This window comes from Saccopteryx leptura, chromosome 2 (assembly GCF_036850995.1).
Source record: "Saccopteryx leptura isolate mSacLep1 chromosome 2, mSacLep1_pri_phased_curated, whole genome shotgun sequence".
NCBI lineage: Eukaryota > Metazoa > Chordata > Mammalia > Chiroptera > Emballonuridae > Saccopteryx > Saccopteryx leptura.
Window position 1 is genome coordinate 181,891,177 of NC_089504.1, and position 27,558 is coordinate 181,918,734.

Genomic DNA, 27,558 nt, shown 5'->3' on the forward strand with positions numbered 1-27,558 from the left:
AGGGCTTCCTAGACGTGTCACAGCATGGCTTGGAAGTGTGTCCTGGGGTAAAGGGGTGACACCACGATGTCCAGAGAAGAGCAGCCAGGCCAGCTGCCTCTCTAAGCCCTCATGGCAGTGGACATCAGAACCACCTCTTACTTCGACCTATCACCAGTCAGACACTCTGAGTTAAGGTGGGTTCTCCCTCTTGCAGAACAAAAGAAACACAACAGACACAGTTTGTTCAAGTGACATATTTCAATATAATCTCTAAAACTCTATGAATTGAACAGATAAAATACCTCTGGGTTATTTTGTTACAAAATATTTGCCATTTGGATTAGTTGCTGGGTGCAACCCTCCTGCCTTTCCCTGGAGAGGTTTCTCTCCAGTGGGGGAAGGGTTCCTGCAGGGAGGAGGAGGTGCAGCAGGAAGTAGTATACAGTGGGACACAGGGCAGACGAACAGATGGTCACCAGGGAAGCCTATCGGGATAGGGTGCAAAGAGACATTCTGGCAGGCTGTGGGGGAACAGGTGGTGGGGGGTGGGGTTAAGGATTTCAAGGGTCAAGGGCCCAGGGCTGATAAACATGTGTGCCTTTGGGCACGGGCAGGCAGGCAGGCAGGTGTCCAGGTCAAGCTGCCCCAGGCATAGTCTTGCTCCAGGTCTGGAGGTGAGACTTGCCCAAAAGTGGGTGGGAAAGCTAGTTTCATCTTCACTCTGATTTGGAGCTGGAGTCAAATGGACAACATTGAGAGACGGGCTGGTCCCCCAGAATAAGGCCTAGGGAGTGAATAGAGTTGGAGCCATGTTGGGGTAATTGGACACATACCCAGGAGGCTGTGCCCAGGGGCCCAGTCAGCACTCCATTGCCCCTCAGCCTTGGGAGAGCAGGACGGCCCATGAACATCTCCGGCTGGGCTGTCTGCAAGGGCAGGAGGCTTGTCCAAGGTCTCTGGGGCCTGGGCTCTGGGGTTCGGGACAGAGGTGGGTCCCAGGCTTAGCCTGTTGGCTGATCAGGGGAGGGAGGATACAGACAGTGGGGACTCTTACTTCTCTGGCAGGGAGAAGGGCCAGTTGCACCTTGTCCCAGGCCACTGGGGATTAAAAGCCTCTTACAGCTCAGGCTTGATTCCATGTGCTGCTGAGCCTAAGCTGGTCTGTTTCCTAGGCCAGGACTCCCAATGCCACCAGTGGGGCCCAAGGCAGTCACCACAGTGCCTGGGGTAAGCCCCTACAATGCGAGCCTCTGGGTTCTCAGAGAAAGACTCTGTGTGCACCAGCCCTAAGACCTCTGCTGGTCCCCATCTGGAATGGAAGGGCTGCAGCAGAGGTGGGAGGGAGGGGCCAGAGTTGCCGTGCCTGTGCCCGTGGACGGGGGGGGGGGGGGTACTTTGTCCACTGGAAGCAGTATGTGAGCAGGTGACAAGGGGCCTGATGACTGTGCTTCTTCCTGACCAGCCTGTGAAATCCAGGTCAACCACTCCATAAAAACATGTTTAGTCACCTCAAAACCCCTCTTCATTCATACCTCACATTTCCTGCTGCCCTTTTGCAACATCCACTCTTATTTCCAGCCCCCTCACTCAAGATTCATTCATTCCCATCCCCATAGCTCTGCTCCTGCTGGCCTGTCACTCTTTAGGGGCGACCCCTGCCCTGGCCAAGGGCATCAGAGGTGTCTGCATTTGTGCACCTCATTTGCCAGCACCCTGTTCCAAAAGGCGCTGTTTGGAGTGTCCCTGTTACAGGAGAGACACAGGGGAAGGGCCAGGACAAGGACAAAAGCAGCTCAGCTGGGCCACAGTGGAGGAGACAGCCCATGGATCACAAGTTATGGAACCCAAGCTGACAAAGACAGGGCCAGAAATAAACTCACTAGGTGACATCATAATGACGTTTGGTGACCAGCACAAACAGAGGAAACTAGGTCATCTGGAGGCTCTGAGAGCAGGAGAATGGGGGTCTTCTAGCTGGCCTAGGACTGCAGCTGGGGCCTGGCACAGGGGCTGGGAGAAGCACATTCACTTTAGACCCGGTCCACACTGATTTCCATTTCTTGGGACACTTGGATACAGGCTCCAAGTAGGAGGAGAGCTCAATGAAGGACAGCCGTGGGTTGATGGCACAGGACTGAAGTATAGCCTGGTTTGGGACAGATACTTCCTGAAAGGGCATGATTGGTGCCCTGGATCTCCTGAGGTCTTTGAGGGTGGCCACCCAGGCTCTGTGGGGTCACCTAAGGTTGACTCCCCAATGCTGGCTGGCCTTGAGGAGGTCAGGGAGACCTGCTTTTGCTCTCCTCTGCAATTTTGAGGGTTTGAGACCCTTTTCAGTGCCCCCTGCAGAAGGTGGGTCTGGAGCCTTCCTGGCGGAGGCGGGCAGGTGGGAGATTTAAAGGCTGAGGGGCAAGTTTGGTGGGGAGCAGCAGGGGAAACAAAAGTGCCTGTGGAGCACCTGCTGCTCTCACCCGCCCACTTCTGCCTCCAAAGCCCTCAAGGAGGCCACAGAAGTCATGCAAGAGGGAGCTCTGACACAGTCAATCCTACCTCCATGGGCTGCCTCTGCCCCTCTGCAGACCACTGCCCCTTCTCCGTTTCCTCTTCCACAGTGGAAGAAATTAACCTGGTTCTCACATGTGTTTATGTTTATGCCAGTGCACACTTTGCATTGGCTGGGTATTATTTGGGGCTAGGAAACTAAAAGTAAAAATGTTCATTTCGTAGATATTTGACCTCACAGTTCCACAGCACGGTTGACTTGACATAGAGAGAGCTGAGACTTGTTCTCCTTTCCTCCTCCCTTTCTCCAAGCTTTCCTGGAGTCTGGGCAGCCCTGGGCAGGCAGGGCCCAGCTGCAGAGAAAGAGCATGCCCTGGGAGGAGGGGGAGGATGTGGTCAGGACAGCCAACTTCTTTGGGGACAGCCCAGCAGCCTCCTGAGCTGTGCCAGGTTTTGGGGGGCAGAGGCAGCACAGAAAGCCCCCTCCTCACACTCCCACTTCCAGGGCCAACCCTCCTGCACCCAGTGTGCCGCCCAAAGCTGACCAGGAAACTGGCCACCTTCTGTCCAGTGCTTGGGTACTGGCTCCCAGCCCCTGTACCACCCTCCCAGGCTGAGGCCCAGGGTCCGACAGACGCAGGACTCAGAAGTTGGGTAGGCCCTCAGTTCTTGTTCTCTCCAGTCTGTGGTCCACGAGGCAAGGCGAGCACTAGCAGTGGCAGGAGGATGAGGAGGCCTGGCTGTGCCTGGCTGGGCGGGGCCCAGGTGAGGGCTGTAGTGTCTTCAGATTTAAAAGGAGGGCGCTCAACCGAGTCAGGGAAGCATGGTCAGGTGAGGCAAACCCAGGCGCCAGGGATTGGGGTTCTCTTTCCAAAACAACAGTGATGGTGACCAGGAACACAGCATGCCTGGGTGCAGGAGCAGTGAAGGGGCAGCCTGAACGGCCCTGGAACCCTGGTGGCAGCCCTCCTGGGACAGCAGTGTGGGCAACAGTCTACACCAGGCTCCTGGAGCCGCTGGAGTAGCGGCGCCGGTGCAGCAGGGAGCCTGGCGGGCAGTACTGGTGAGGATGGTTGTAGGGGGGCGGGGGCGGGGGCAGCGGAGGCTGGTGGATGACCTTGACTGGGGAGCCGGGGCCACCCAGGGGTGTGGAGCCACAGGAGTCGGAGGAGGAAGAGGCGTAGCAGGAGAGAGCCTGGCTGAGCAGGGGCTCCATGCGGGCCAAGCAGGGCTTGTCCAGGACAATGACCTTGACAATTTGCTGACACTGCACCAGAGTCCCTGGGGGCGTGGGTGGTGACGGCGGCAGCAGTGGCGGGGGTTGCTCTCTCAAGGGGCTAGGCTGCGGGTCTGGCAGTGGCACTGAAGCTCCCCTCTTGGCCCCCAGCCCGGAGGTGTGCTGGGACGTTTGAAGCCTGTTGTGAATTGACACCTAGTTTAGAAACAGCCAGAGAAGCATGAAATGTTATAGACTAATTCCCAGCTACTAGGACTGGCTACCCTGAGCCTCCCTCCCTTCTCCCCTTCCCTGGCTCCTGTGCCCATCAGGGGCTCTCAGCCTTCACCTTGACCCACTCCCCATCTCTCCACCAGAGGAACACTGGCAGCCAACTGAGGCTCCCTGCCTGCAGACAAGACACTGGTGTGTTCTGCCAAGGACCCTGAGCAGCCTCAGTTCTCCAGGCCTCAGTCTCCTCATCTGTGGGATGGGAGGTGGGACCGCAGGCTCTCAGGTCCTGCCCAGCGCTGAAGTCTGACTGCAGGGACCTGCTGGGCAGCTTCCAGCCATGGGTGAACTTCTCCCCACCTTTCTCTCTACAAGCCTCTGAGTTTGAAAAGCAGGGGTAAGGGTCTTTGCCTCCTCCCTGCCTCCTAGGCATGTGTTGAGGACAAAGGGAGGACACAGGGACGAGATGAAGCATCTCTGAGACCTTCTAGCCTCTCTCCTCCCTCTGGCTTCATTAAAAGGGAAGCCTCACCATCACTGTTGATATCACAAAGGCACCCAAACTTCCCCAATGCCTGGGACCCCTGAGGGGTGATCTGGACGTACCCCATGCCCCCAGCCTCCCCAAGGCCATGCCACACAGTCTAGAGCAGCCCAGAGAGCGAAGGCCAGAGGCAGATCCCCTGCTGCCTTAATGGCCCAACCTGGGTCCTGGTTAAAGTTATTCTGCTGCAGGAAGGGGAACCCAGAAAGGACTCTAATCTTAATCTTCTGGGTGAGGAATGAGGAGGTGGCCCCCTCTCTGAGGCCATGGAGGTCACTGTGAACCACCTGGCCTCCTCTTGCTCGCAGGGGGAGGAGAGGAAATGGGTAGAAGGGAGGCTAGAGGAATCCGAAAGGAAAGGGGTTTACTTCTTCACCACCTCAGTCTCTAGATACCACAACCCCCTGCTGGCCCCCAAGCCCTTTGGGGGTGGCCAAGACCCTTCTCTCTGAGGATGCTGCTTAGTGTCCTTGGTACCACCTCCCAGGACAAGCTGCTCAAAGCACAGGGAAGATCCAGGCTGCAGGAAGGGGATCTTATCCCCAGGCCTAGACCAGGATGGCCCAGACAAAACAATCTCAGAGCCCTAAACCAGCAAGCAGATCTTAACCTTAATTATTGGCAAAAAGGTGTAACTGCAGGAAACCCCCTCCCTGGGTCTGTGCATCCCAGTGGACTGTGTCCCTCTCCACAGCTCCCAAGCCCCGTTCTGTGCCTGCCCTCAGTGTTCACAAGCCCCCACGCCATGCTCAGCATGTTGCAGCCTTCCCTCTTCATTCCCAACCTCCAGCCTTGGCAGCACTTTTCAGGCCTGAGACCCCCAAACTAATGGAGGGGCCCCCGGGCCCTGCACTGCCCTGACGAGACATGGGGCAGGCAGAGAGCATGGCTGGGCCACCTTCCTCCTTGGGAGCTGTCAGTGGTCCTTATGTGGCAGAAGACCTCTGTCCACTGCTGCTGGAGGGGGCCGGCTCCTTTCCCCACCTGCTCATATTCTGACTTCCTCTCCATCAGAAAAGTGGCCACGATGCAAAGGCAGGCTTGTGTCTTTTCTGCCCCTCCCCGGGTAAATACTTAGCTGCCCCAGTCCAGACTTACTGAGCTCTCTTCCTCCTCCTCCCCAGCTGCCCTCTGCCCATGTCACCCACAGCTCTGGCCTCATCCTTCACCTCCCTTTCTGATTCTGCCTCCACTGTTTCACCTCCCTCCTCCCCACCCAGCCTGATGCCTGGTCTTTAATAGTAAATGAAAAGCAGGAAGGGGCAGCAAAACATTCTCTCATTGTGACCCCTTCTCACCTTCCTGCTAATGAAAGAAAGGAGAGAGAGAGAGGTATTAAAGATGAGACATGAGTAGCAGGTCAGATCAGCTCGAAGAAGATGGAGAAGTGCCTGCCAGAGGGGCCCGGCCAGGCAATGAGGAAATGACAGAGAGGGCAGAGGACAAGAGAGCTTCAGGGCCCAGCTGAGAGGCCGAGGTGAGGCTGCCCTCTGTGCAGGGGAGCAAAGGCTGGCAGGGCCCTGGGGCTAGCCGGGGGTTGGCAGCCTTGCAGATAGCCACATGGCCCTCTGGGAGGGTCGGAGGGGAGAGCAGTGGTCAGATTGCCTGTCCTCCCTGTGCAGGTCAGGCTAAGATGCAGGTAGGGCTGGCAGAACAACCCCGAGGGCTGGTAACTTTATGTGTTTATCTGCAAGGCTAGAGAATGGGCAGCTGCAGGAAGATGGGGAGCAGAGGGCAGGGGATGGAATACCCACCCTGGGGGCTTGTCAGCTGCTGGGGCAGGAAGCTCCTCGGAGTAAAGGTGCCTCCTCCAGACACAGGTGTGTGTGGGGTGGGGGGTCACGGGGCGAGAGAAGAAACTGGGTTCCCCTGGAGTATCCTGGGGCTTCCCTGAGCTTAGTCAGGTTGGTAGGAGACAGGGCACTTCCCTCAGACCTCTGTATGGGGTTCCTCCAGCTTGTGGGGGAGGTGTCTGTGTGAGCAACTAGTGGTCCCTGGAGGCTTGGCAGAAGAGGAGCGAAGGGGCTCAACAGGGTTTGAGGGGAGCTTGTGCTTCTGCAGGAAGATAGGGGCCCAGCAAGGCTTGCAGGGGCAGCTGCATGCCCCCCCAGGTGACATTTTGGGAGCCTTGGAAGGACTGGCTACTGCTGCTACTTCCCCAGTCCTTTCCTATGTGGCTTGAAGATGGGCTGCCCTTCTCTCCGACATGGGAAGTCTCCAGATAAATCAGCTTTCCCCCCGGTAAAGCCCTGCACACATCCCACCCATGGCCAGCTCTCTGGATAGACCAGCAGTTCCTGGGAGAAGCTCCACCCCCAGCTGCCCCCACTCTCAAGTCTCCAACTTCTCCAACAGGCATCTGGGAGGGTAGGGTCCACCATGGAAGGGGTGACTCTCCAAAGGGAGTTCAGGCTCCCTCATGGAGGATGGAAGGACTTGGGGAAAGGGAATACCGGGCTCTCTGATATAGCAGGTACGAGGGGATCAGTGAGCAGTGTGCCTGGGACCTGGGCTTGGGGCCGAGTAGGAGGGATCGCGGTGGAGAGCCGCATCTGCATGGTGTTGGTCTGGGAGCTGGGCTCTGGAGGGCAGGCAGCTGGGGCAGGCTAGGCTGGAGGAGGGGAGAAAGTGCTTCAGCTTAATTAGGCGCTGGAACAGTGGCATTACCCATGCTAGCAGTAACTTTTAATTGTATCTCTTGAAATTGGTAAAATGGTGAGTCGGGCTGGGGAGGCATTGTTTAATACCTGAGAAGAGAAACAACAGAGACGGTGAGAAGAAGGACAAGCGGGGCACAGAAGCACTCACCTGGGCAACCAGGCCTCCACTTACCTCCACCGCGCTCTCCGAAGGCCTCTCACCCAGCGCAGCTTCCCTTTTGGCTTTGAATGCAAAGAGCACAGGGCTCATTCTCCACCCTCCCAAGACAAATCCCTGCCCCCTGCCCCTCCAACTGAGCATGCCTGCAACTAGAGGGGTATCCTGCCCCTCCTAACGGAGATGCGGCCAGCCAGGTCAGTGGACTGGGAGCTGGAACCTAGCTCTTCCACTTAATAGCTGTGTGACCTTGGGCAAGACGTTACACCTCCCTGTGCCTCCAAAGACCAGAAGAGCTCTGATGTTCCTTGTTAATGTGGGCATTGTTGAGTCTAATTTAGCCACAGTCAGAGCCTTCCCGACATGGATTGTGTACGTTGGTTATGAGCTGGCACTGGTTCCTGGCTCCCAGCAACACAAGGAGGCTCTATTGGGTATTTGTGGGCACCATGTTAATCTGTCTCCTTCAAGCACAGGTTCTTCAAGAGATGAGCCATGCTCCTTTTTTGTTCCTATCCTTGCTGCTCAACCGGGTGGTGGGGACTCAGTGAAGTGAGGCCAGCACAGCATCAGCGTGGGGCCGAGCATGAGAGCCCATGATGACTCTGTGTAATTGCTACAAAGGTATTCTGACTGCCCTGGCTCAGCACCAGGGACCCTTTGGACCACCAGAAACAGCTTGATGACTTCTTCTGGCTCAGTCACTTCCCTCAGCCACCACCAACCCTGCCCAGCAGGCATTTCAGGGCTCTTCTGCTGGAGCCCCTCTTATTTCTCACCCGTCCCCCCCAGGGTGGAGGAGGTTGCCAGTTCCCATGCTCTGCTCATCCTCTGCTTTCTGTAGCACAAGAGGGAGCTGGGTCAGTGTTTGAGATCTGGAAGCACTTCATGTGGAGGCACATGACAGACAGGTCCCTAGAGGCCACTGCCTGGTCTGACCAGGGGCTGCAGTGTAAGAGGCGGGTGGGAGTGCACAGTGTGCAGTGGGCTATCAGCTCTGAAATTTAAACAACTGTGAAAACAATCAGTGACTCAAGTACTGTACCCTGCTAGAAACAAAGGGGACAGCTGAAAAGCAGGTGGTGGTGGGGAATCATAAATGCAGGACAGCAGGTCAGTCGAACTCATGTACAGAAGGCGACATGACAGTGAGAGTCTCCATGGAGCTCTAAGAGCCCTAAGTCCTGCTTAGAAAACAAGTCACGTCTCCTAGCTGGTGTGACCTGTCCTTTGATGCTGTCTGTTGCAGCATCATGTCATCCTGGCCGCCAATGAAGGCTGCAGACCAGCATGAATCCTACGAGAGTTTTTCAGCTCAAGCTTATGTCTTGCTAGGACCCTGGCTTTCCAGTGCTTGGCACAGGGCACACAGCAGGTTCTCAGTAGGTGGTTGTGACATGTAAGAATAAGTGCCTGAATTAATGAGTGAGTGCACAGTTCTGGCCAGTTTGCTGGGGGGTTGTTTGGATGGAATTTAATTCTCATGCCATCTCTCCTTCTAATTCTTTTCCATTTGGGACTGTGAAGGTGAAACTAAGTCCTCCTGTGCTTAGGGAAGGGGTGGGCGAGGTGGAAGAAGGTAGAGGTGTCAGTAGGAGGAGCAAAGCAGGCCTAGAGGACATGGCCAATGGGGATACAAAGCCTGAAGCTGGCTTCTTTTGTCTGGAATGAATAATTCAACACCTCAGTGAACCAGCAGTCTTCAGAGAACCTTGGGTGTGTGAGGTGGATGGCATCCTCACTGGGCCAGGGTTATCAGGACCCCTGGCCTGACCATCCAGGGTGCGCCCTGGTGCCGTATCTCTCCTTCCTCCTCACTCCTGCTACTAAGGCCCCCTGAGATTAAGCCTAAAACTCCATGGAAATTCCCCCACCCAAATCTCCCAGGAACCCACACCCAGGGGCAATAAGTGGCCTCCATGCCACCCAGACCCCAGCCATCCAGGCCTGGGGTCTGAAACTGCCGAGCAGGGCCAAGGCTCACCTGTAGGCGATCCCTGCTTTGACTGCGGGTCCACATGGGCTCCAACAGACTTGAAGGAGAGGGTCTTCACTCCCCGCTGCTTCTCCAGCTCCCCTAGGGAATGGAGAGTCTCATGAACAGAGAGAAACCCTCTCCAGTGCATGGGCCTCAGAGTCTGGCACGCCACTTCATGGCAAGTTAAGTACCCTGTGGAGCCTCAGTTTCTTCATCTGTATGTGGGGATGATAACATGCACCTGAGTGTCAGACAGGCAGTAGAAGAGGTTAGGAAGAGCAAGGTGGGCTGTCTGGGCTATTTGGTTCTGACATTTGCTAGCTGTGCAGCCTTAGGCAAGTTACTGAACTTCTCTATGCCTCACTTGAGGGACAGCAGTGGCCACTTTCAAGTGTCATTAAATCATTAAGAGGACTTAGAGGAGGAAATACATGAGGCACTCAGAACAAGGTCTGGCTGTGGCAAGTGCTCAATAAATATTAGCTTTTATTACAATGTTTAAGAATCACTTGGCACAGCAGACCTTAGCATGGTTTGGTGAGGTCTAGTCTGCCGCTGCGCTCCTCACAACACCGAGTCCCCCCTCGCCCCCCAGCCTGCTGTACTTCCATGAGGTTTTCAGAGCTCACCCCAGGGGGAGACCCCTTGTCAGTGCTGCACAGCCCGCATAGCCAGGGCATCTGCCTTGGCACTCAACTTCAATTTCTCTCTCTAGACTGTAAACCTCTTCCTTCTTGTTCCCTGGGTGCTGCCAAGAATGGCAAGTTACCATCCTCGGATTCTTGACAGTCACTATTAAATCACTCCTTCAGCTTCTCTCTTCAGGAGACATAACTCAAGCTCCTTTTATTAAAGCTATTCTCCTGGGTCCCATTTTCTACCTCTCTGGTTGTCTATAATCCAGGGACACCGCATTACAAACCCCAAAACTAAAACCACTTGTCCTGAGTGCCTGAATCCCAGCATCGATCAAAACGAAATATTTCTACTGAACTGCGATCTGCTCCTCTCCTTGCAGAGGGGCTTCCTCAGCTTTGGAGAAAATAACAAGGAGTCCAAGGAACCTCAATGCAAATCTTGTTTTGTTACTGACTTGTGAACTTGGGCAACCTCCTTGGGCTCTATTAGATTCAGTTCCTTATCTATAAAAACGAGAATACTACTATGTCATGGAAAGCTGTGGCAATAATTATACAACACAGTAAGTGCGGCGTTCTGCTCAGGGCTGGGCACAATATTGGTGCTCAATAAACAGTAGCTATTGTTGATTCTCTTTCTTCTTTCTAGCCACCTCCCTGCCTCCCTGCCCGACCCTGCACCTCCCCTCAGCTGCTCCTTCCTTTTCTCTCCACCTGAGGAATAAGAGCAAGAGGTGAGCCTCTCTCCATACCTCCTCGCCCACCCCTACCCACCCTCTAGACAACAAGAGAGGATATTTATCCTCTGACATACAGATTCTGGTGAAACCTACTCCTTTGTGCTCTGGGGAGATATACAGTGTGTGCTGCTCCCAGACTGATGGGGAGAAGGTGCCTCTACCAGCAATGTTGGTGCCCGTGAATCCGCTGTGGCTCCTTAGAACTGTGTGGAGCCACCTGTGACATTTTGGCAATGAGAAATTGCACCTCTGAGCCTCCAGCGCAGCCCTCTTGAAAAGAATCTGTTGTACTGGTGAACTCAAGTATGCCAAGAGTACAGAAAGGGAATTTACAAGCCACCACCACTGCCCCCCCACAGTTATTGGAGTTATATAGGCTAGTCTAGTGGGGTTTTATTTGTTTGAAGTTGGTTTAGTTTTGGTTGTTTTCTTAGGACACTGTCAACAAAACCTCTTCACTCTCTCCCAAAGTAGAAAGTACATAAATCTCAAAATCAGACTTAAACGCAAATGCCAGCTCCCTTGCTTTTAGTATGCATGACCTTGGACACACCCCTTCACTTCTCTGAGTCTTATGTGCAAGTGGGGACAATGCACCTACTGTGCAGCAAACACTCTGAGGATTAGCAGAACATAAGCTAACTGCCTAGCATCTAGTAGGTGATCCAAAACAGCGATTAAAAAGCAGCACTCTGATATGGCCCCTGCGCAAAGTTTCCCACTGCACTTCCTGTTGCCTAAGGGATTTTTATGAATTTAGAAAAACTTTTCAACTCAGTGGCCGCATAAGGCAGACCTGAAGTCTAGTTTTATTTTCTGTTTTACTTTTTGAATCCATTCTTATTTCATTACCTTCAAGGCTCTCTGAAGCCACAGCAAGGCTTCAACAGTAAAGGCTTGCAAACAGGCATAGGCTGCAAGTCATCACTGCTCTTAAGCCGAAAAGCAACCAGTGAACCACCCAGACATATGAAGAGACCTATGCTTTCGAAAATGCCTGAACTGGTACAATCAAGAACAGAAAAACCTAGATAAGGGACAGCCAGAAAACCAGCCTGAGCTCTTTAAAAAGATAATTGTTGGCCCTGGCCGGTTGGCTCAGTGGTAGAGCGTCGGCCTGGCGTGCGGGGGACCCGAGTTCGATTCCCGGCCAGGGCACATAAGAGAAGCGCCCATTTACTTCTCCACCCCCGCCCCCTCCTTCCTCTCTGTCTCTCTCTTCCCCTCCCGCAGCCGAGGCTCCATTGGAGCAAAGATGGCCCGGGCGCTGGGGATGGCTCCTTGGCCTCTGCCCCAGGTGCTAGAGTGGCTCTGGTCGCGGCAGAGCGATGCCCCGGAGGGGCAGAACATCGCCCCCTGGTGGGCAGAGCGTCGCCCCCTGGTGGGCATGCTGGGTGGATCCCGGTCGGGCGCATGCGGGAGTCTGTCTGACTGTCTCTCCCCGTTTCCAGCTTCAGAAAAATACAAAAAAAAAAAAAAAAAGATAATTGTTATGAACAATTAAGTGGGGGACTATTTGAGATTAAGAGATGAAACAACCAGATACAGTATGAGAACTTGGCCTGGAATGCAGGGGGAGGCTGGGCAGGGAGTTCAGCGGGAGAGAAGCTGGGCCCCAATGTCTTTGGTGTGCGTGCCTGCCTAGGTCGGTGGGCTCAGTCCCCTGGTCCACCACAGCAGAGTTCTCAGTTCCAAGGGGCCCACCTGCAGCCTCAGGCCCTGAGTAGGTGTGCACACACATGGGCATGCTCTAGCCTCCCTCACTTTGATTGTGAGTGCACCTACATGCGGCTGTGATGGTGCAGTGGGCTGCAGGAGGGTTCAGGACAACAGGGGAGGGGGGTCCCTGGCTCACCCCACACTCACTGTAAAGTGGAGAAAGGAGTCAGAGCCATGTCTGTCTACAAGCCGACTCTGCCCCTTGCTGACTGGGAGCTGGCCTGCCCTCTCTGCCCACCTCCTCAGAAAGCCTGGGGTGCACTGTGCCCTTACACTCTATCCGAATCTGCTCCAGCTCTGTCACCTCCGCAATGGACTCCTTCAGGTCCTCCACAAACTTCTGCATCTCGTCCGAGCCCAGGGCACAGAAATGCAGCAGCTGCTTCTTCTCAGAGCCTGACAGCGGGGTCACCAGGGTGATGCCATGAGAGTAATCTGCAAACCAGACCCGAGCCCATGGGCCGTGAGTGGCAGCAGGTGAGGCAAGAGCCAGCCCAGCACGCCTGCCCCTCCACCCTCCCTACAGCCCTCAGCTTTCCCTAACCATTCTCTGCCCATCTCTGCGTCCCACTGAGACTCACACTCATTCTCAAAGAGGTGGAACTGCATGCCCAGCAGGCCAACCGACTTGCAGAAGGTGTACGTGGAAGAGCTCTTTTTCTTCGGACAAAGTTTGAGAATCTTTCCAGAAGAGGGAGACAGAGATGCACGGGTGGGTGTTCACAGGAATGGGCCCACCTGGATGCATGAACTCCTAGGGGCAATCCGAGCACACAAGCAAACACACCACAAAGATACATCCACACTTATATACTTAGGATGCATTCACACATATGTACATATATATGTACATCTATATGCACACACACATACACATATATAAACACCCACTGTAACAAAATTATTTATTTATGTTTTATTACTGCATAAAAACCTTCCAGTGGCTATTCCCACTGCACTTAGAAGAAGCCAATCCACATCTCCTGCCCCACCCAATCTGGCCCCTCCCATCCTCTGGTTTATGCTTAAGCCACACTCTTCCTTCTGTAGCTTGAACAGGGCAGGCACAGTCCACTGAAGGCCCTTTGCTCATTCCCTCTCCACAACTCTCCCTGAAGTTTTTTGCATAGCTGAGTTACTAATTACTTAGATCTTAAATAAAATGCTACCTCCTTAGAGATTCCTCTCTTGACCATCTTATCTAAAAAAACAAACAAAAACAAAATAAGCAAACAAAAAAATCCACCTTAACACTAGTCACTCTCTGTCCTGTCACCCTGCATTATTGTCTTTATAGCACTTCTCAGTTGGATATTATCTTCTTAATTATTTTTTTATCTCATTTCTCTACTAAAATGAAAGCTCTGTACGCCCAGTGCTCACTACACACAGACCTCTTGAGCACCTTCTGTGAGCTGCACTCTGGACACAGGAGACAGGGAGACAGAGAGCCCTACCCTCAGAGTGTTTAGGCTTCAGTGGAGAAGATCCTCAGTATCAACAGAGCATAACAAAAAAACAACAAAAAAAACAAGCAAATGAAAACAAAGTGAAGACATAGATAAATATGGTAATTTCAGAAACTGAGAAGTGTTTTGAAGAAAGTGAAATAGGGTAAGGACACTGACTGGCAGGCTCCCATGCGCAGTGGACAGGAAGGGCCTGTGTAAGGAGGGGTGTTTACATTGAGACCTGGATGAAGCGAGGGGGTATTAGGGCAAAGGCGCAAAGGTGGAGGGTAGATGGGATGAGGGGCAGGAGCTTTTCAAGCAGAAGGAGCAGCAGGGACAAAAGCCTGAGACGGAATGTGTCTGGTCCATGGGAGACAGCCTGTGGGGTAAGATGCCAGAGCAGCCAAGGAAGAAGCGAGGGTATGAGGTCAGAGGACCTGGAGGCCCTGGGCTGGGAGGCATGGCACCTTCCTGCCACATGGGAAGCCAGGGCCAGGTCTGAAGCATTGCAGGCAGGCCTGATCTGCACTCTGGAAGGGTGACTCTGGCTCCGTGGAAGATGGATCTTAGCGTGGGACCATTAGATTTGGGTTAACTTTAGAGGTAGTGTCAATAGGACTCCTGGATGGAGAGGTTATAGGGTACAAAGGAAAGACAGAAACCAAATCCTGTTCACCACTGTTTCCCAGCACTTGAAACAATGCCTGGCATACAGTGGACGTTCATTAAACATATGTGGAATGGATACCTGTTTTCAAAGACCAAAGAATGAGGACTATGCAGATGTGGGCACACACGCACACTCACACGCACAGGCACGGCAGTATCGCTCCAGCCTGGTGACAGCGTATAACCCACTTAGAGCCGACCAGCACCGTACACTGGGTGTGGGACATGAAGTGCATTCTTGTACCCTGCCCGACCCAGGCTTCCTATAATGTGGAGAAGAGGAGGGTTCCGGATCTAATTCATTTCCACCATGACTGTGAAAATCCTTTCAGCTCTCTATGCCTCAGTATCATAACTTGTAAAGTAGAAATGATCCTATCTGCCTGAGCTACCTTATACCCCATGATGTGAAAATGCCACAAACAAGGTCAATCAACCACTAAGAACACAGCATTGGGTGTGAAATCTGGGAGGGCACCTTCCGCCCCTCTGTGCGGGTCCTTGCTAAGGTAGAGACTGCTCTGGGCCAGTCCGCTCACCACCAGCAGGTCATTGAAGAGGAACACTTCCCTCTGATGTGCAGCCTGCTTCTGCAGCTTGTTCACATCCGTCACCTCAAAGAGCCGGCTGCAGCAGACCAGGCGGCGATGGGGCGCCGACAGCACCTGGAAAGAGGCGTGTGCTCAGCAGGAGAGGCCCAGAGACAACAGCCCCCCCCACACACACACCGCACAGCACCCACTGCCCAGAGGAGCACATGGGGGCTCAGGACTCTACTGCAGAATCTGAACTTGACCCTATGCCTCCTCTCTCCTCATTGGGGTTCTTTCCCCTTCACCGTGCTTTCTAGCGAGCAAGGCTGGCGGAGAAGGGCTCATTATGCTGGAGTAAATGAGGAGATGAAGGGGAGGGAAAGGCAGTTAATAAGCACTTTCAGACTGTTCACAGTCAGTCACTGTCAACCCATTTCCCTCCACGACCTTCTGGAGGGCCCCCACGTCCCAGGCTGTGGCCAACAGGAGAGTACTCTCATTCCTTTCCACTGCCCACCTAAACATGTGTGCAAGAGGGAGGAGACTTAAGGGACACGTCAAATCTGCTGCCGGGTGTAAAATGATCTATTCCACTGGCTTCTGCAAACCAGGGAGATGCTAAAACTTCAGCAATATAGGCTCTGGGCAGAAAAGGACAGAAGAGCCAGTGTGCAGCCTCAGACGAGATCCCCACAGTGCCGCCCAGCAATCCAGGGCGGAGGAGCTGGAGACAGAGCCCAGAGCCCACTCCACACCCTTTGTCTTTAAAGGATGAAGAACCTCTGCTGGCATGTCAGTGGAGTAGTAAACTACAGAGAAAGCTTACCTTAAAAATCACTGCAAAATCACGCACAGTGCCTGTGACACCGGTCACAACTGAGGGGCACCCTGATGGTCCTAAAGCCTACGTTAGCCTCTCTTCTGTGTTCTATCCAGTAGGACCAGCCAGGAGTTCCCAGTATCCACCCCATTCAAAACCTCCCTATCAGCGCCATCCAGATGTGTCAATCCTAGAGCACTGGGTAGTCTTGCCCGACACCTCACCTCAGTCCCTCCTGCCACAGCAGTGGGGAGCAGAGGCCATGAAGAAGTGAGCAAGGGGAAACAGTGGGTGCAGCACACGGCACAGAGTGGGGACTCAGTATCTACTTAGTGCACAAGCAATGGGAAATGGCTCTGAGAGGCCAGGAGAATAACGGGAGGAGATGTCAGGAAGAAAGAAGAGAAAGGAGATGGGAGATGGCGGAGCTTAGCAGACACAGGGGAGGACGAGACCCCCCACGGGGGAGGGGACTGCTCTGCAGTGAGCACTCACTGTCTTCATGCCCACGATGGACTTCTCCACCTTGGCGACATAGGTGACATGGTCCTCATTGGACTTGAGCTCCTTCTGCTGTATCCTTTCGTAGATGCCTACCACCAGTTCCCTGGGGATGTCAGCTCCATCATCCACACCTGGAGTGTGAGAAGGGAGGCGGGGAGGTGGAGGAGGCAGGAGTCAGAGGCCCAGAGGCAGAGAGGGGAAGCCCCCTACCAGGCTGATGCTCCTAAAGGGTGGCCTTGATTTTGCCCTGTTCCTGTTCCAAAGCCTTCAGTGGCTGGCTCCCCATAGCCATTAAATTAAGGACAAACTCCTTAGCCAAGCACCAAGACTACTATAATATGGGCCCAACACACATTTCCAGCCTCATCTTCAGCTGTCCCAGAACCTCCACTCCCACCTCCCAGGCCTCTTTCCTCATCTCCAAATTCAGCCTCCACGCTCCTGCTGTGCCTTTGCTCCCGCAGGCCTCTCTTGTCCTCCTCTGGGCATTCTCCTAAATCCCCTCCCCCACCCCACCGTGAGGGCATCTTGAAGGCCAATGTTCTGGCTTGGGATATTATTGTTATTATTATTTTTTCATATTTCCCCTCTTAGGCCTTCCCCTTCCTTCCAATAGGGAGCACCGTGCTCAGTGATGAGTTGGTGAATGGGTGGCAAAATTCTTCCCCCACTGGAAACGTGGGGGCAGACATTGGCTGAAGAGGGGCAGGGCAGCCCCATGTGGCAATGCAGGAAGGAGACTCTCTACCATCACCTCCCTCATATGTAGCAACATAAAAACAGACTTCTTTGGGAGCAGAAACAGAGAGACAATAAGATAATGTCTACTTTTTCTAAATGAAACACATTTCTTTGGTAAGAGGGAAACGTTGAAAATAAAGCAACTTTGGCAAGTGGCCTCAAAGGAGTTTTCTTACAACTGAGAGGACATTCACCTTCTAGGAGCAACTCTCTGTATTGACCCCGTTTCTTCTACATCTGGACTTGTTTCTTAAAGGTGGGTGAGTGGGCTGTGCTGTACCCCAGGGGGCTGGAAAGAAGTCAAGCTGGGGACAAGAAAAGGCAGAGATCCAGACAATGTATGCAGGCTCCCAGGTAAAGATGGCAGGTTACCTTATCTTTCTGAATATTCTGGTAAAAAGGCATTTTTTTTTAAGTGAGAGAAGGGGATATAGAGAGACAGACTCCTGCATGCGTCCCAACTGGGATTCACCCAGTGACCCCTGTCTGGGGCCGATGCTCGAATCATTCGAGCTATCCTCAGTGCCCAGGACCAATGCTCGGACCAGCTGAGCTATCCTCAGTCTGGGGCTGATGCTCGAACCAATCGAGTCACTGGCTGCAAGAGGGGAAGAGGGAGAGAAGGGCAAGAGGGTGGGGAAGAGAAGCAGATGGTTGCTTCTCCTGTGTGCCCTGACCAGAAGTCGAACCCAGGACATCTGCACGCTGGGCCAACACTCTATCTACTGAGCCAACCTGCCAGGGCCAAAAAAAGACATTTTTATTTTTATTTTTTTCCCTTTTTATTTTTTTGCATTCTTCTGAAGTTGGAAACAGGGAGGCAGTCAGACAGACTCCCACATGTGCCTGACCGGATCCACCCGGCATGCCCACCAGGGGGCGATGCTCTGCCCATCTGGGGTGTTGCTCTGTTGCCATTCTAGCACCTGAGGCAGAGGCCACAGAGCCATCCTCAGCGCCCGGGCCAACTTTGCTCCAATGGTGCCTTGGCTGTAGGAGGGGAAGAGAGAGACAGAGAGGAAGGAGAGGGGGAGGGGTGGAGAAGCAGATGGGAGCCTCTCCTGTGTGCCCTGGCCAGGAATCGAACCCAGGACTCCTGCACACCAGGCCAATGCTCCACCACTGAGCCAACCGGCCAGGGCCCCAAAAAAGACATTTTTGAAAGAGGCTACTCCCACAAAGACAAAGAGGATAGCGAAGGGCTGATAGCACCAAGAGGCCTGGAAAGCAGGTGGATGAGTAAATGGATTAGCAAACCTAAGGAAGTGGACACTGAAGCACCACAGAACCTAGAAGGCTCTAGAATTGGTGGCAATGGGATCTCTTAAAGTGGAGGTGAAGGTAGCCTAGAAACAGGAAAATAGGTTGAAAACCTAGAAAACATTTAGATTTCCCTATCCCTTCATCCACTACAGCAGAACAATGAAGGTTAATCCTCTGGAAGGGAAGAACTGCAAGCCCAGCCAAATGCGGTAGTCTGTGCTGAAAGCTCAGAGATGGAGCTGATGTCTATGTATTAAGAGACCCCCAGCTCTATTTACCTACAAGGATCTCAGAATGTTGGCAGCCAGACTCAGAGCCTCTGGACAACAGATTGGACATTTTTCTTCTGGGGAATCAACCAGTGCAAGAGAAAACACCTGCAGTGGGAGTCCCTCAAAGATACAGCTTAACTAAATCACCGTACAAGAAAGTACATCAGTCAGCAGCCCGCCTATACTCCCAGAGTGTTTAACCAGCTGCTTAGTTGCTCACTCTTAAATATAAATGGACAACCAAGTTTTGTCAACTACATATGAGAAAGAAGTATGGGGAAAACAGAAAATGGAAGCCAGAAGAAATACAGGCAAGCAGGAAGAAACTGAAACAAATAAAAACATAACATCAATGTATCTAAAGATATATAAGGTATTGCATCTACAAAACAAGAAAAAAAAGCTGTAGAAAAGAGAAACATTTAGAGAACAAAGAGTTGTTTAAAATGAAAAATATGACAACAGAAATGAAAAACAATAGAAGACTTGACAGGTAAATCTGAGGGATATGTTTAAGAAAGTCAACAAGAAGACAAAGATGGCAGATTAAAAAACATAAAAACTAAAAGATCAGGACCTGGTCACTTGGCTCAGTGGTAGAGCATTGATCCAGCTTGTGGATGTCCTGGGTTCAATTCCAGGTCAGGGCACACAGGAGAAGTGACCATCTGCTTCTCTTCCCCACCCCTTCTCTCTCTCCCTCTTCCTCTCCTGCAGCCATGGCTTGATTGATTTGAGAGTGTTGGCCCTGAGTGCTGAGATGGCTCCATTGAGCCTCTGCCTCAGGTGCTAAAAATAGCTTGGTTGCGAGCATCTGCTCCAGACAGGGTTGCTGGGTGGATAACAGTTGGGGCGCATGTGGGAGTCTGTCTCATTTATCTTCTCTCCTCTCACTTAAAAAAAAATTAGAAGATCAAATAATAAATAATAGAAGTTCCATAAAAAAAAGTATAGAGAAAATAGAGGGGGGAAATGAACAAATACAATATTTAGAAAACTTCCCACAATGGGAGGACTTGTGGTTTTAGACGGAAGGAACAACCCAGTGCCTAGTACAATAGATGAAAAAAACAAAACAAAACCATAACAAGGCACATCATCATGAAAATTCAGAATGCAAAGGACATAGAGAAGATTCTATAAATTTCCAGAGAGAGCAAGAACAAGTAGTAGCAAAAGGTCAGAAATTGGAATGACAAAGTGTTCTGTAGCATTGTCAGTTAAAAGACAACGGAGCAACACCTTCAAAATTCTGAGCTCAATGTTTTCCATCTGGAATTCTATTCCCAGCCAGACTCCCCATCAAGAGTGCAGATAAAAAAAGATATATTCAAACACACAAGCTCTCAAAAAGTTTGCTTCCAATGTACCTTTTTTTCTGGAAAAAGAAAACATACCTTTTTCTCTCTTAAAGAGGAAGCTATGAAATCTAGGAAACAGAATTCCAATACAGGAGCAAGGTGAAGGAGACCCCCAGGCGAGGATAAAGGGAGACAGTGGAATGACAGCTGTGCGGCTGTCCAGATCAGAGCAGAACTTGAGGCTCCAAGAGAGACAGCTCCCAGAAAATGAAATTCATGAATACCTCCTGGAGTTCAATGTGTTTAGAGAAACTTGACAGTTAAGGTGGCGATTCGGAGATGAATTAATGGCAGGTACATAGAGAACTAAGCAAATGGACAGAGAACACAAGGATTCACTCCAAGGAAAATAGAAATAGAAAGAAAGGATTTTTAAAAATGCTTATTGTATTGATTTTAGAAAGAGAGGAAGGGAGAGAAGGAGAGAGAGACAGGAATATCGATCTGCTCCTGTATGTGCCCTGACCGGGATCAAAGTGGCAACCTCTGTGGTCCAGAACAATGCTCTAACCAACTGAGCCATCTGATCAGGGCAAAATAAAAAGGATTTGTAATCATTAAATATACTTCAAGACTCAGCTTTGGACTGTGTTTACTTAGTTTCAATAACATAAACACTGATGGCACAAAAATGATGTTACAGCTATACTGAGAGCACGGGGCTGTGATGTAGTTTCAGTGGGAATGGGTTGGGGAAAGTGGAGGAGAGAGAATTAAGTCCTTATATTGTAGAAGGGGAGATTGCTGTGATCTGAATTTGTCCCTGCCAAATATATACTTTTAGTATGAATTAGGTATTAGGAAGTGGAGCCATCAGAAGGTGCTAAGTCAGGAGGGTTTAGTTCTTCTCATGAATGAAATTAGGGCACTTATGAAAGAGACTCCATACCTTCCACCAAGTGAGGACATGGCGAGAAGCACCAAACTAGAACCAGGAAGTGGGCTCTCACCAGGCACTGAATCTGCCTTTGCATTGACCTTGGACCTCTAGCCTCCAGAACTTTTGAGAAACATGGCTGTTGTTTACAAGCTACTCAGGCTGTGGAATTTTGTTATAGCAGCCTGAACAGACTAAGACAGCAATTAATAGATAATAGTTAAAATTTTTTAAATGAACAAGTAGCAGAGTATGAAAGAAACCACATACCAAAGTATATATACTGAATAATTCCAGTCATAGAAAGTTTGAGAACTGGCACAACCAGTTGATGGCAATGAAAGGTCAGAAGAGTTGTTACTCTTGAGCAGGGGTATTGAATGGAACGGAACATGAGAAAATGATCTGAGGTGAGGATAGTGATTTATATGCAGATCTGGATGTGATTCCATAGGTGTATAGGAATATAAACATTCATCAGGATCATAGAGTTATAGGCTTTACCGTGTGCATTTTTATACAACAACAAAAAACAGGAACAAGAAAAAAGCAGCAGAAGGAAGCACATTATTTAGTGATAGGGCAGAAACAAAATGAAGGGCAAATAAATAAAAAGAAAGTGGTTGTCTCTAAGGAGGAGAATGGTGAGAAGGGCAGGGACTAAATTTTTTTTTTTTAATTTCTTTTTTTTTTTTTTTTAATAATTTTATTTTTTTAATGGGGTGACATCAATAAATCAGGATACATATATTCAAAGATAACAAGTCCAGGTTATCTTGTCGTTCAATTATGTTGCATACCCACCACCCAAAGTCAGATTGTCCTCTGTCACCTTCTATCTTGTTTTCTTTGTGCCCCTCCCCACCCCCTTTCCCTCTCCCATTCCCCCCCCCCCCCCGTAACCACCACACTCTTATCAATGTCTCTTAGTTTCACTTTTATGTCCCACCTACGTATGAAATAATACAGTTCCTGGTTTTTTCTGATTTACTTATTTCGCTTAGTATCATGTTATCAAGATCCCACCATTTTGCTGTAAATGTTCCGATGTCATCATTTCTTATGGCTGAGTAGTATTCCATAGTGTATATGTGCCACATCTTCTTTATCCAGTCATCTATTGATGGGCTTTTTGGTTGTTTCCATGGGACTAAATTTTTTTAGTAAGCCTTATAAAATTTTTTGAGTTTATTAAATAATTTTCATGCATAATTTTTATTTTTAAAATGTTAAAAAGAGAAAAATGCAATTGTGCACACATCACACCCTGCCAGTTTCCTTTGATCCCTGCCAGTGGTGCAAAGGATCAGTTAGAAAAGGACTTGGCTGATAGATTCCATACGTTATCTACAGGGCTGACTTAAATGGAACCAAGACCTAGAAGTCATGAGAAGTTATGAAGTAGGAAGGGCTGGTACCACCTAGGCAGCAGCTATGGGTCCAGGGCCTAGAAGTCCACCAATGGAGGCCAGTCCATGCAGGGCAAGGGGCATTGCCAAGGGCCCTTACTGCTTGGGGCATGGCAATGGCTCCCGGAAACTTCCCAGATGCCTGGCAGGCAAGTAACTTTTCCAGGCTGCTGTGCATGACCCGGCCCAGAGAGCAGCATTCAGGGCGCTGGGCCACTGGAGTGACAACCCACAATCAAGCTCAGACTCACAGAATCGACACTGAACAGAACAGGCCAGGCCAGTGGCCTTGCCCCTCCTACTGCCCCCACCTCCTCACCTCGAAGGTTTCGAATGAAGTCCTCCAGCATCATCTTCCGGTCAGGCTTAATGTTGGGGCTGTACATGTCAGTGTTGAGGAGGATGATGGCGAAGGCCAGGATGAAGATGGTGTCAGGGTTGTGGAACTGCTGCACCACCTCGGGGTTGCACATGCAGTAGCGCTGGCTGTGGCAGGGACACATAGTAGGGGCTGAGGTCCCTCCCCCACCCTTCCCAGCTTCAGCAAGGGGGGCTGTTAGGGGAAGAATCCAGATGGCAGCCTTCCCACCAACCCCGTGCCTGCACCCTGTTGATCTGCCCCTCTGAGGGGACAGGGCAGGTGTCATACACCCGCAGACCCCATGGCACCAATCTTGCACAGATCCTCAATAAAGATTTGCTCACTGACGGGTTGAGTGAGATGCAAGCAGGTCACCTGAGGGCCCTGTGCTGTTCCAGGTTGGGGAGCTCCAGGGATTCTGTCCCTTTTCTTTCTTCCCTTCTATCCAGCCCTCCTCTCCCACCTCACCAGGAGGGCTTCTCCTGTCCCTTGACTGACCCTCCAGCACCCCCTGTCCCCCATGCCCACAACAGCTCTTCTTCCCACGCAGCCTCCCCTGTGCCCCCGGTCTGTGTTTTGAAGGGTGGGTGAAGGGAGGGGCTGCCGATGGGGGCCCTACCTGAAGGCCTCTATGAGCCGTTCCACCTTCTGGGCTTCCCCCTGCACACGGATGTGAGCCTGGAACTTGCGCAGGGCCTCGTCCAGCTCCATGTTGGAGAAGTCCATCTCATCCACCACACAACTGAGGGCAGGCGGGAGAAGGGTCATGAGGAGAGGTCAGCCCCCAAACTTTCCCCATCTTACTGGAGCTGAGTCAAGTGCAGCCCACCAGTGGCTGGAAGACCCCACCCTGCTGGGGTGAGGGAAGGACTTAGGTCCCTGGGACCAACTAGGAGGGAACTGTTAGTGCCTCCCAGGCCATACTCAACCCCAAGGGGTCTCTGTTTAATAACCTGAGACCCTCTCTCTTACCTCTCATCTGACACAATGGTCTATGATGCAGGTGACTGACTCTTGTCTCCAGTTCCCAGCTAAGCACTGGAGGCCCAGAGAGGATAGCTGGTTGCCCGAGACCTCAGGGCTAGGAGCAGGCTGAGCCTGCCAAACCCAAGTCCTTTCTTCTCAAAGGCAGAGCGCCTCGGTGCCAAAGGTTGAAGATGTGCCTAAATACACTCTGCTGCCCTTCCAGAGACCTGTTAGGGATTTGCATGTCTGCCTAACTCCCCTGTCCTGGTCTCATCTGGGTTTCCAGGTGATGGGGTCTCCTCCTACACTGCTCTCACAGTTTGCCACCAGTTCCCAGGTCCTTCATTTGTAGCCAAGGAATCCCAGCTCTGAGGAAGTGGTGGCTATCGAGAGGACAAATCCACTTACTCTGGGAAGGGACAGTGTGAAAAACACAGACCCAGGGCCTGGGCCGACCACTGAATTTTTGTGACTTTAGCTCATACTCATCTGTTGGAGCCTCATTTTGTTCTTCTGAGAAGGAGGAGGTCAGAGTCCTGCTCCCCAAGGGCCCTTCCACATCCAAAAGGCCACCTCTTACCCCGGAGAGCCTGCCTCTGAAAGTGCCCCTTCCGTGTGTGACTGGGGCACCCGCCAGTCACCCCTGCTAGGCAGTCTTGTTCCTTTGGGTTGGCCTGCTCCTGGGGGTCCTCCCTTCCACCAGGTCCCATTTTTCCCTCTTTTGGGGTGCCTGTCCCCAGGGCTGTGAGCAGCAAGGCAGGAATCCAGGCTTGCCTGAGAAGCAGACCTAGTTTTTCCTGAAAATGGAAAAGCTCACACATGGTAGCAAGGCTTTCGGAGCCGCCCCTCCTCTTTCTGCACCCGTGCTCTATTCCAGTCCTCTCTGCTGGTCACGTTATACCCAGCCCCTCACTGCCCTCTGCAAGTGAGCAGCCCCTCTCTGCTCCCACAGCCGCTGGACACTCCACCAAGCATCATGGCCCCAGACATCAACATCCTGTTCACTGCATGCCCGCTAGCCCACCAGCCTGTGGAGGACTCGAGCCTGGCGTGAGGCTCATGGCCCAGCCCACAAAGGGACTCAGGGCAGTAGCTGCCAGAGCGGAGGGATGAGCCCTGGGCAGGCCCTTCTCCCGCCATCATCCTGGCTCCTGTATTGGGCCTATTGCTTGTGCAGAGATCCCAACTCAACCCTGGCTCTGCTGTCAATACTTAGGAGAAAGCAAGGGGAGAGGCCCACGTGGAGATGGTCATGGATCTGACGGTCCGTGGGCTCTGCCTCCCCCACTTCTTTCAGGGGGACCAAGGGAAAGAGAGCATCACCAAGGACTTCCCTACAGAGGGGAGGGCTGGTAGGGGTTCTCCTTCCTCCTCCCTCCGAGGACAGGGAGTAAGGCCATCTTCATGCTGGGAGCCTATCCTTGGCTTGGTGAAACCCAGCATTCTCTCGGGCTTGTCCTTCTGGACAGTAAAGGGGTGAGAGGGTGGACCTGGGAGGGAGGAGGGAGAGGTTGGCCCAAGCATGAGAACTGGCACTGTCGGTGTCTGAGCATTTGTGATGGACAATTGGGTAGTAGGAGTCTCCAGGTTCAGTCTGATTCCTCAACAGCTTTTGTCACCTCCTCCCTGATCCCTCTCCAGTGGACTGTGAGCTCTGAGAGCAGCACGATGAGGCCCACAGCTGCGTGCCCCGTAGCCCAGCTCTGTCAGGAGTTACAGATACAGTATGATCGAGCCATCTGGGGACGCTGTCTGTCCAAAGGAGGTGAACCAGTCATTCTTGAGCCAGGGAGACAGGAAAGGGATGGAGGAGACAGATACACAGAGACAGTGAGAGACATAAGGACACAAAGAGTCAAGTAAGACAGAGAGAACAAGGAGAGAGAGATAGAGGGAGACAGACTGACAAGAGGGGTAGAGAACAAGAGAAGATCAGAAACAAGGGGAGGAAAAAGGAAAGGGAGAGAGAGAGAGAAAGAAGGAAGGGAGAGGGGAGGACGAGAAGGGGGGATGGAGAAGGAGGAGGAGGAGCTAACCCAGGATAAGAGAGAGGCAGCGAGGGGAAGAAAACAGCAGACTGGCCCTGGTGGGCCTGGGCATGAAGCGGAGCAGGGTAAGCCATGCTGCACCTCTCAGCCAGGACACCCACCCTGACTCCTGCTAGGCCAAGGGGAAGGGCGACGCACTCCAGCCTGGCCACCCCTGTCGCGGGGCCTGCCTCCCTGTGAACCCCAGAGTGGCCTCTGGCTCCCCTGGTCTGGCACCTGGCTGCCCCCCCAGGATTTGCCCCTGCAGTCCATCTATCTGCTCCTTACCTGGGCGCTGCCCTCTTCCCGCAGGCTTCCGAACCCTGAGCTCCTGGCACCCTGCGCCCCCATCAGTGCCCCTCCCAGAGCCTTCTTGCAGGTATCCTCTGCCCCAGCACTCTGGCTAGACCTCACCCCACGATGAGGAGGATGGTGCCCAGAGGCCCAGGCACTGTGGGCAGTGGGCAGAGGGAGGCGGTGGAGCGACTGAGAGAGGGTGGGATCTGTTCGGCTAAGCACGATGGCTTCGTTCCCAGCCTTTCACTCAGGTGCCACAAAGCCATCTCGCTCGCTCGGGGCTGCAGCTGAAAGCTCCAGTAATGAGCCCAGAGCCCGAGAGTCGAGGACTAGACAGGAGACACAGCCAGGTGGAAACACCAGCTCTCGAATAAGGAGTGTTACATAAATCAGTCACGGCCACTGGGATGATGTCGTCGCAGGGATACCTGGGCTGTGGGGTGGAACAGTCTCTACATCTTTGAAAACCCCATGGAAGGAGGCTTGTTAAAGTGCAGAGCCTTGAACCCCACCCTAGATCTAGCATACTCTCTGGAGGCAGGGCCTGGGAATCGGCATTTTCACAGCTCTCCTGCCGAATTTTAAAAATTTTAAACTAATAGCTGAGCTGAGTGCAAGGGTGGGAGGGAATCTGGCTCATGTGTGGGAGCTTCTAAAATGTGAGTCCACCAAGTTTGGGGACACCAAGAGATCAGCTCATGGGGGCACAAACAGATGTGGTTCCTGCCACATGCACTCACGTATGTTTCATACCTTCCTTCTTGTAATTGCCACCAAGGGGCAGCAGTGTTTAATGGACAGTTGGTGTCCCGGGGTTCTCAGATCCTAGAGGAAAAAAATCTCAATGTTTTCTGCAAACCTCCCAGATGAAAGGAAGTGCTGTGTTGAATGGTGGAAAGGCACTGTTATTCATCTCTGTAGAGTTGGGGTTGGGCCAGGTGACCTCCTAGGACTCCCTACGCTGATGTTCTTTGACAAGGACCCCAAAGCAGCGAGAGCCTGCAGTCCTCTCTAAAGGCTCTGCGGGGGCTCCAGGATGGCAGGAGACTGAGTGAGCATCATTTCCAGCTGGCTTTGGAATACAGCTCACGATGACTGCTGCTCCCCCTGCCTCCTAGAGAAATACCACATGCCTTCCTGGTGGGGCCGGTGCCTTCTGGGGCAGGTGGCTGGGCAGAGGCCGCACTCTCTAACAAGCCTGCTCCAGGAGAATCTCACCGCAGGGTTTTACATCACCCTGGAATCCCCCACCATCCCTGCTCCTCCCCACAGCAGGATTTTTTCTCACCCCTTAAGTAGAAGCTTTGGCCTGTACCTTGACCTCTACTATTTCCCCTCTCTTCTTATCCTTTTTTATTGCTTCTTATTTTGCAGATCTACCAGCACTTAAAATCTCCCCCTCCCTATCCTCTTTGCTGCCCTGTACTTCTCATGGGCAGCAGATGGCTGACAGTTTTTCAGAACCATCCTGCTGCCTCTACCTGAGACAGCCAACAACCATCTTTCTTGGTCATCTGTAAGGGGAAAAATGTCACGTGTTTCTGGGTGGTGTTTTCTGGTGAATAATCTCCCCATTTTACAGAAGGGAAAACAGGCCTTACTTACTCCATGTTCCCACAACAAGGAAGAGCAGATTTTGG

The 27,558-nt window shown here is 52.2% G+C and overlaps 1 protein-coding gene across 7 annotated transcripts in view; it reads right to left on the reverse strand.

Annotated features, from left to right (window-relative positions):
- Nucleotides 1-234: 234 nt before the first annotated feature.
- IQSEC3 (IQ motif and Sec7 domain ArfGEF 3) overlaps nucleotides 235-27,558 on the reverse strand; it is a 125,971-nt gene continuing 98,647 nt past the window's right edge. For 2 of the 7 annotated variants that reach the window (XM_066369552.1, XM_066369557.1), the window contains exons 6-14: nucleotides 23,248-23,370; nucleotides 22,587-22,753; nucleotides 16,336-16,475; nucleotides 15,027-15,152; nucleotides 12,949-13,048; nucleotides 12,641-12,802; nucleotides 9,277-9,369; nucleotides 7,308-7,357; nucleotides 235-3,916 (exon numbers count right to left, since the gene is read on the reverse strand). In XM_066369552.1, coding sequence (XP_066225649.1) covers nucleotides 3,479-3,916; nucleotides 7,308-7,357; nucleotides 9,277-9,369; nucleotides 12,641-12,802; nucleotides 12,949-13,048; nucleotides 15,027-15,152; nucleotides 16,336-16,475; nucleotides 22,587-22,753; nucleotides 23,248-23,370 — 1,399 coding nt within the window. In that variant the 3' untranslated portion in view covers nucleotides 235-3,478. Of the gene's footprint in view, nucleotides 3,917-6,229; nucleotides 7,223-7,307; nucleotides 7,358-9,276; nucleotides 9,370-12,640; nucleotides 12,803-12,948; nucleotides 13,049-15,026; nucleotides 15,153-16,335; nucleotides 16,476-22,586; nucleotides 22,754-23,247; nucleotides 23,371-27,558 lie in introns of all 7 variants that reach the window. The other 5 variants (XR_010749288.1, XM_066369556.1, XR_010749287.1 and 2 more) reach the window with 5 other exon arrangements.